The sequence below is a fragment of the Fukomys damarensis genome, unplaced genomic scaffold, assembly GCF_012274545.1.
Source record: "Fukomys damarensis isolate Sample0158 unplaced genomic scaffold, DMR_v1.0_HiC HiC_scaffold_18, whole genome shotgun sequence".
Taxonomy (NCBI): Eukaryota; Metazoa; Chordata; class Mammalia; order Rodentia; family Bathyergidae; genus Fukomys; species Fukomys damarensis.
Window position 1 is genome coordinate 40,202,747 of NW_022900930.1, and position 9,440 is coordinate 40,212,186.

General features: G+C 37.5%; 1 protein-coding gene across 4 annotated transcripts in view; it reads right to left on the minus strand.

Moving 5' to 3' along the window:
* Window positions 1–9,440, minus strand: part of Psd3 (pleckstrin and Sec7 domain containing 3) — a 299,163-nt gene that overhangs the window by 194,515 nt on the left and 95,208 nt on the right. For all 4 annotated transcript variants that reach the window (XM_010624949.3, XM_010624969.1, XM_010624959.1 and 1 more), the window contains one exon: window positions 7,864–7,953. In XM_010624949.3, the coding sequence (XP_010623251.1) occupies window positions 7,864–7,953 (90 nt within the window). The remainder of the gene's footprint in view (window positions 1–7,863; window positions 7,954–9,440) is intronic.

Sequence of the window (9,440 nt, forward strand, 5' to 3'; positions counted from 1 at the left end):
GCTGTCTCAAAGCATTCCAGTCCTCCCAACGGATCAAACAGCACAACTGGGGAGATAGCCTCCCCATCTTTCGTTTCTGCTCTAGTCCGTGCAGTTCAGCTACATCTCAAGCACAAGAGGAGAAGACAAAGGGAAAATCTGGAAAAACAACCTAGCAACAGAGACTCCATCAACAAGCTCAAAATACTTCAATACTTAACACGTTTCCCTAAACACTGTCACCACCTGCATGCAAGCCCTTCTCCTCACGTGGATAACTGCTACCTCCCTGTCTTCTCCACTTCTATGGTTTGATCAAATAATCCCCTGAACAATAATGACAGTTTCATGTCATTTCCCACTTTTAATTCTCCAAAATCATTCCTGTCCTTTTCTTACTATATCATTGGTTTTAATAATGCTATATATTATATCTGAGCTATTTATACAGGTATCCAGGGCTTTCAAAGAACAGTCAAGAGTACTAAACCTGAGCTTAGTGAAGTAAGCTCAAAAAACATGACAGGTAACCTCTGATTGAATAAAAAGAAAATGTCCCATTTGTTAAAATGGATCTTTTCATTATATTTTCACTAAAAGTTGAGAATGATAGAATCATATTCAGGGGTAATAAAGAGTTCTTGCACCTTGTATTCGTGTTTTCCAATTTTAACATTTGAAAAACAAGAGTAGAATATGGTAAACTGTAAGACTAATAAAACCTGACCTGAATTCAGTTTCCCCAGTTGTGCCTGTATCAGTGGTGATCACGGAGGCAAAGATGAAAGGAGAGAGCAAAAGTGGAGGAGGGTGAGGAGGCAAGAAGAAAAGAAGACCTCGTGCTGCTTCAGGTCAACCTTCTGGGAGAAAATACAGGAAAGTAGGACAACTGTCAGAGTCACACTGTCCATCTCCCTAGCTGAAAGTGTCAAATCAGAGGGGCTGGTGGAGCTCGGAGTAAGTTGGGCTGGCTTTGCTCTCTTTTCTACATGAACACTGCAGTTCTCCATGTCGGTGTAATCAGGTCGTTTTTGGGATTTTGTTCTTATAAGAAACTGTTTAAGTCTTTAACAGCTGATCGATTTTGTTGTTGTCGCTTCCCCTTACACACAGCCATAACTGATTTAAAAAGCCTAATGGTTAATGAACCTGCATAGCATAATTTTATATTTCCTATTATGCTTCTTCCTTATCCAACAAGATGCATCAATCTTTATTTAAAAATGCATTTTTCTTGGTTGACCTTGTTCTGTTTAAATAACTTTCTGGTTAATTTCTCCATCAAGTTCGTGAAGTAGTTTTCCTTAAGAAAATTAAATAAAAAAACTACATTAAAAACAACACATATAATGGTTTCTGTCTACTAGACATGTGAATGAATTTCCTAGAAAGTTCCTTTTTTAAAATCTTGCCTAAATTCTGCCCTGTAAGAAAGGAGGGGAAAATAACTGCATCTGAAAAAGAACTTTAAGTGGGATTCTGACCAATAGGTTATGTAATAATTTAATTCACATGTTATTTATCATCCCTAACTGAATGAAGTATTTGAATCTCCCTTAGGCCAAGCATACTGATTTATGACACATGTTCTTTCTACTTAACTGTCACTCCCAGTTCATACATAAAACACGAACATACACACATGCTTCAGTATTAATTACAGATCAGAAAGTAAAATAACTTTGGTCTTCCCATAAGAGAATATAAGCGAATTTCAAAGAATTACCAAATTAATAAAAAAAGACCAGCAATTTCTACCAAAATAAACAGATAAATAAATTTCTAAAGAATGCCCTTAAGTCAACCATTTAATCATTGCAATGACCTTAAGTGTATTTTTTTTTTTTTTTTTTTTTTTTTTTGGTACCAGGGATCAAACTCAGGTCCTTGTGCTTGTAAGGCAGGTGGCAGCATGACTGAGCTAAATCCCTGGCCCTGCAATGACTTTAAAAAGATGTCACATAGATGCTTAATGATTTCTGGTGGCACAGCTTTTATAACTGAACTCTTCACTAGTTATTTGGATTATTTAGGCACGTTTAGGATAAAACATGTTTTAAGACACTGAAAGACACTGAAAACTGTGTTCAGCTTTGTTTTTCAATTATGTGTATTACAAACATTCTGCAAAATTTTGGAGAGGAAGAAGAAGAAGGAGAAGGAGAAGGAGAAAGAAGGAAGAAGGGAGGGAAATTGAAGATTTAACTGTGACAAGAATAAGTATCTTAAAGAGAACATTATTTAAATATCAAATAGTAGGTGGGAATAGGAAAATTGGGGTAGAAAACAATTATGAATTCACCAATCACTGTTAATATCTTCAGTCTGAGTGACTCTTCAAGGAAGAAGAAGAAGGAGAAGGAGAAGGAGAAAGAAGGAAGAAGGGAGGGAAATTGAAGATTTAACTGTGACAAGAATAAGTATCTTAAAGAGAACATTATTTAAATATCAAATAGTAGGTGGGAATAGGAAAATTGGGGTAGAAAACAATTATGAATTCACCAATCACTGTTAATATCTTCAGTCTGAGTGACTCTTCAAGATGAAAATACCATGCAGCAAATATATGACCTTTCACCCTCTGTGTTCCTACGCGATTCTTCCACGTGTCCTTTCCTCTTGTTTTTCACTGTAAGCTCCTTTCATTCGTGCAAATGTACTGCAAAGTGGTCATTTCATCACTAAACATTTAAAAGCTGGGGGGCATCACCAAATCCCTATGTTCCACTCTAGATACAATAAAAAATGGAGACATCAACTACCAGAGTCAGAAATGAAAAGTAAATTGAACTAAAGATACAAATACAGCTTTCCTGTTACAGTTAGGAGTTCCTAAGAAACTCAAAAGAAATAAAATTTAGGGAATAGGAATGCACAGAAAATGATGTATTATGAACATGAGAAGAATATTTAAGAAAATGTTAATTTTAGATAAACAAAATTCACATGTATTTATGATAGCCAACGGATAGTTGGATTGTATATATCCTGGAATGGTTAAATCAAGTTCATTATCACACCCATCACCTCATACAGTTACATTTCTGTGGTGAGTATATTTAAAATGTACACCTAGAAATTTTCCAGAGTGCAATACCATATTAACTATTGTCCTCATACTGTACAACAGATCCCCAAAATTCATTCCTACTAACTGACCTTTGTACTCTTTGGCCAATAGCCCATCCTCCTTCCTAACCCAGCCATTGGTAACCTGCATTCTACTCTCCGATTTCAACCTGCAGGATTCCACATGTAAGAATCTGTCTTCTACGCCTGCCTGGCTTATATCACTCAATACAACGTCCTCCAGGTTCATCTATGTTACCACAAATAACAGGAGCTAATTTTTCCCAGGGACTTTTAATCACGTCAAATAATACACATTCACATCTCCACTACCATCACAGGACTATACCGAGATCTCAGAAGTATAAGAACAAGCCTGCCTCTTCAAAGACTCTTCAAGACCTAACTTTCTCAGTACCCTCTGCCCTTGGAACATGAAGAAGTCACCAAGAACCCAAACAACATTAAATATATAGAGAGGGATTTACATATGGATGCATATATCTTTACATGGACATGAACATATATGAATGAGGAATGGACCACGGAAGAGAATGAGACCGCTGATAAGAAAGTAAGGAAATGGGGTTAGCGAAGATTCATTTTTAGGTCAATGTCACCTTTCTTTTCAAAGAGCATAGCATGTGTCCTTAGACAGCAGCAGACTAAAAGAGAACGGTATACTCAACTCTTATCTCATGGCATTAATCTCACTTGGCTTTAAAAGATGTATTACCCCTTCAGTCGAAATACCTGCAAAAAGGAATGAAGTGTCACTCCAGAAACTTTGAGCTAAGTGATGATTAAAATAACACTAAAACCAAAAAGAATAGCGAGCACATTGCCTATACTACATGCTAGGATTCTAAAGCATGAAAAACTAAATCGTTCAGTGACTAAAATGACTAGGCAAGCCAGGTGTTGAGGCACATGTCTGTAGTCCCGGCTCTGCTGGAGGCTGAGGCAGGAGCACTTCAAGTTCCAGGCCAGCTTGACCAATTAATGAGACCATGTCTCAAACTTTTAAAAAGGGATATTGATGTACCTCAGTGGACAAGTGTGAGGTTTTTGGTTCAATCCCTAATATGGAGTAAGAAACAGAAACAATGAGGTGAAGTAGGTGGTAAAAGTAAAATCTCCCATTGTACAGATAAAAAAACTGACATTTTAAAAATGAACTTTCCCAGGCCAGGGATTTAGCTCAGTGGCACCGTGCCTGCCTTGAAAACACAAGGTCCTGAGTTTGATTCCCAATACAAAACAAAACAAAACAAAACAAAAAAAAACGCATTTTTCCACAGCCCCTCAGCTATTAAGAGGGAGGAGCTGGTATTAGAATCTGGTCAGGAGAGCTGTGAAGTTGGAATCTCCATCATCACCCTATACTGTTACTCCAGAATGTCAGTCTTCAACTCAGAGGCTATTTTTTTCCCATCCTCTCCAGTTTTGTCCTTAAAGGCTTTAATATGTATTAAAGTGTCAGGAATATTTTACTAGATCTATTAGAGCCCAAAGAACAACTCCCCTTTTCTCCTTTTCCTCCTTGTCCACAATGATACTTGAAGGTGAACCACACCCAGCTGTTAGGATGGGAGGACCCTGGAAAGCCACAACATATGACAGATGGTTTGTTATACTTTGTTGAAGGAATTATAGTCTGGGTTGATCACCCCTTGAGAAGAAGTAGGTATGAGAAAGACTGTGAGTGGCTTATGGAAAAAAGTTCTTATTCACCAAAGCACTCAACTCTGCTGAGGTTATCTGAGAAAGCAACAGAGAGTGCATTATTACTGTAAACTATAAAAAATGCACAACTGTCTTCCCTCTTTTCAATGTACTCTAAGGCAAAGTAGAAGCAAGCTTTTAACTGGATTCTCTGAATTAAAGTCCTGAGACAAATTTCTCATTTCTTCTACACTTAAATATGTTATGGCCTACTTTTTTTTAACCATTTCTGTTTAGAGAAAGCAGAATGTGGTTTATGTTTTCATTTTACTGTGGACTAGCTGCCCATTTTAAGGGAAGAAGATTCCTCTCAGCAGTCTGTGATCCCTGAGGGCAGATGTATACGCTGCTCTGGCATTTTCTCCCAGTCCCACACCACCGGGTGATCACACAGCAGACCTTTAACACACGTCTGTAACTACACAACCACACAGAACGAGTTATAAATCCAGGTATGACTTCTGGCCCAAAGCAATCTGAACAGACATGAATCAAGTGTAACTTCTGATCCAAAGAAACCTAAAGGCAGTAAGACCATTATGTAACAATAAAAGCCTCTGTTCACACAGTGAAGCTTAAGCATTTTTACATTGAACGTAGGAGTTGCTTTACATTTTTATGAAGAGGCAAAATTAAATAATCCTCCCTATTTCCTCATTAAAAATTGTTTAGGTAAGGGAGAAGAGGGTGAAGGGAGGGCAGGGCTAAGGGGAGAAAATGAGATCCAAGACCTGTCATGTAAAGGTACAAGATCCCAATGATGAATGTAGCTGTACTGTGTACCTAAAGTGTACCAATAAATTCAATGAGGAAAAAAAATTGTTTAGGTTCAAAATGATACACAGAATAAGATTACTGAGAAGTCTGTAAAATGATAGCAAACATTTCTGTTTACCCATGTATACGCATCTGTATAGTACGTGTATAATTGCATTTACCCCACAACTCAAATATTTCACCCAATAATTTATCTCAGCAGCAGACAGCTACTGAAAGGGGAAAGGGAAGGAGAAGGAAAAGAAGAAAAGAAAACGAGAGAGCAAAAAAATGAAAGAAAAAGAAACAATGGGAGCAAAGAAGGAAAAGGGAGGAAAGGAAGAAGAGACAGAAACATCCCACGAAATAGTGAAATAAAGCAAAAATGGTTTTAAAACTCTTTCCTTACTGAAATTCACAATAAAAACCATTTCTACTCCCATCTTGGCTGAGGTTTACTCTGAAAGGGAGTTAATACTTCACCAGATAATTTCCATGCCAAACGCCACTGTCATTGTCAGAGTCACTGGACTGTCATCTTCCCACACTAAAGAACAGCATTAAGACATATATTCCCCCTGAGGTTTCTAAATACAATCCCAATTGCACAGCTCCAGCAAATCATAATGCAAATTCCTGGCAGGCTAAATGAAAGCAGGGGTATTTAACCAAGGTGAATAGCAGTCACTGGACTGTACATTAATTACACTTGGCTTTAGACAGCTCTATCAAACACGCTCTAAATCTACCCAATAATTCACCTACTACCATAAACCTACTACAAAAAACTAACAGCTTCACTATGAATATGTTCCTGTCAATTTTCATTTTTGTCATGAGTTGATAAAAGCCTCGCAAATGCTCTGAGAGACTCCGTCCTAGCATGACTTGCCTGATAAAAGACTTGTTAACCTGAGGCACCTTTGACCAAGGGTACCCAACAGATTTATCAAGTCATAATCCTGCACCTTTGATTTCCCATTCCCATTTGAATTTGTAGAATCAGAAAAAGGCAGCATTTACTCTACAAGCAATCTAAAAATATCTTCTTGACATAGTAAATGGAAGCTTTTCCTCCTGTTTTAACCACAACGTATCTTTTTAATTAGCTGAAATTAAGGTCGATAAGCTATAGAATCTGGTAACACCACCTGATTGTTTCTTTTCATTTTCTATAGTATGTTTGCCTTTTCACATCTAGTAGAACTTTATAGTTTAAAAATTAGCTAAGGCTGGGAGAGCAGATGAACAGCAAAGCATTGGCTTCTCACATGAGTCCCTTGGGTTAATCCCCACCACTTCACAGATAAATAAAAGTTCCATGCAGCTCTCTAAAAGAGTTACCCTTCAACAGTACCTTTCCGTATTATAGCATGTGTCGCTTGGCAAGTTCATTCAGAGACTGGTCCCAAAAGAAACCTGGACGTGTTCTAAGTTTTAGATATGCTTTTTGGTACTGGAGATCGAACTCAGGAGACACTACGCTTTCAAGGCAGGCGGTGGAAGCACTGAGCTAAATCTCCAGACAATATGTCAGTTTGTTTTTTTGTTTTGTTTTGTTTTTTTGGTACCAGGGATGAACTTGGGACCTTATGCTTGAAAGGCAGGTGGCAGCACTATTGAGATAAATCCCTGGCCATGAACTAAGTTTTAAAGAGAAGGACAGAATCAAAAATCTGTAAAAATCTATTCAACACACATCTCACCCTACAATTTGTAAAATATTCATATTCATCACCAATCATTATGTTGTATTTGATCAAATGCACATCTCATTTATAATGCTGCAGAATGTATGAATTTCAAAGTTGATTTTCTCTCCTTGCAAACAAGCTGATGAAAATCACGCTGATTGTTGCCAATAATAAAACCAATTGCAAATAACTCGGGCATTCTACAATTACTGAGAATTTAATCTATTTCCAAAAACAATCTGAGTGGCTCTGGGACTGGAGACTAACACTGTCAGAACTGCTCCTGCTACCGTCTGCCAATACTGCTTTGTTTCCAGAGTGAGCATGCCTCCATGACTTTTCACAAGTTCTAACTGTCTGCTTACACAGAAAATTTTTTCAGTAACCACTCATCTCACCAACTATTCCAAATCCACTTATTGCCTCAGTTTTATTGATAACAATGTGCATCTTTAGGAACTATGAATTGAAGAATATGACTGCAGTCTGAAGTATCAGGAACAAAACCCAGGAAAAACATCCAGTAAAACCAAAAGCAAAACACAAAATAGTTAAGCGGTCCTTAGCTTATTTCAAATTAAGAAGTAATCAGTAAATATATACGCAAGCATATTTTACAACTCTATAATCCAGTTCTTACTTTTAGCAGATCCTTGGAGAAATCGACACCCTCATTTACCCCTTGGAGATTTGCAATGAACTCTTGGCAGGTCATCTTCTTTCCAATATTCTAGAAGAGAGCCGAATAATACATCATAGTGAAATTTACAGAATTAAGATTAATTCCTAAATATGTGGTTAAGCAGAGCAATACTTGATTTGGTTGTCGAAAATAGAATACAAATGTGTGTGTATATACATTTTAATGTATAAGAAAACATATGGCTTATTATGCTTTTAAAACTGTCATTATATATAAATAGCAAAATTATACCAAAACTTTATTTTAACTTAGAAAAAAATCCATGCTACACACTTATATAAATACATAATACAGTTTCAATTAAAAGCAAGGATAAAAATGGCACTTCTGAGCTGAGCTCTCTGATAGCTATTTGTACTTCCCAAATACTGTCAACAACTGAGAAGTATGAGATTTACTTTCCTTTCAAGTTAACGAGAAGTCTGCTGTGGATGATGTCAGAGGGTATAAATCTCCCGGGGAGACACAAGGATACTTCTAATACTAGAAAAAGCCAGAATATCAGCATTATCTTGATCCAGTTCAGTGAGTCCCAATTCTCACAGCTACTTGAGTAAGGCTAAATGTCACCTGCATCACAGGAAAAACACCCTAAACTTCTGCAAGCACAGGCTTTGATAATGGGCAAGAAGTATGTCTACCACCTTACTCAAGACTGAAGAAAGACTAGCTCTGCCTCCCAAGGCAATGAGGAAACCTGACCATTTCTCTGAAATCACTGCACCTTTCCAAACCGCTCACTATAAAAATAAATCTTGAAGAGATAATCAAGGTAACCAAAGCCTCTGCTCATAAAATGTACAAAACAATCAAGAGGTCCACAGGGAAGTATCTCCCAGGATCATTCCCAGCTGATTTAAGGATAATAAAGACTAACCTAAGAACATTATTAATATACAAATGTAGTTAAAATTTTAAACTATAAAAAAGACATATAAATACAGTGATTGAGAAACTAATAAAATTGCTACCACAGAGAATCATCTCGTATGCCAGGTCCAATCAACTAGTAGAAGCTGCGGTCATGAAGGACTCTGAGGCCCAATCCGGACACTCAGAGAAATCTGTCACATGCAGGCCAGGGATGTGGAACACAGAGTGGTGTAGGCACTGGCAAAACATGGGCCAAGTCCACAGAAAGTGTACTCACATATTAATGGACATATCTGTACACAGTATTCTTACAAGTAATCCAGGGCTATTTTATTCATTCCTACACAAGTAAGAACAGCGTGCTCCTGGAGGCAGAGGATGTGCCGTTACTGATGGTTTCAAGGGAGTGGTATAGGGAACCTCGACTTCAAAAGCGAAGAACTGCCTGGCGGTGTCGCCTGGTGTGTCTTAGGATTAACTGATTCACAGCTTCCCTCTCACAGCTGCCTTTCTCCTACTTAACGAAACAACTCAGCCCACCCAGACTATCCAAATATTTATAGTGAATGGAATATTACTCAGCCATAAAGAGCGAGAGAATAGATTCATTCATAGGAAAATGGATACATATAAGATATACT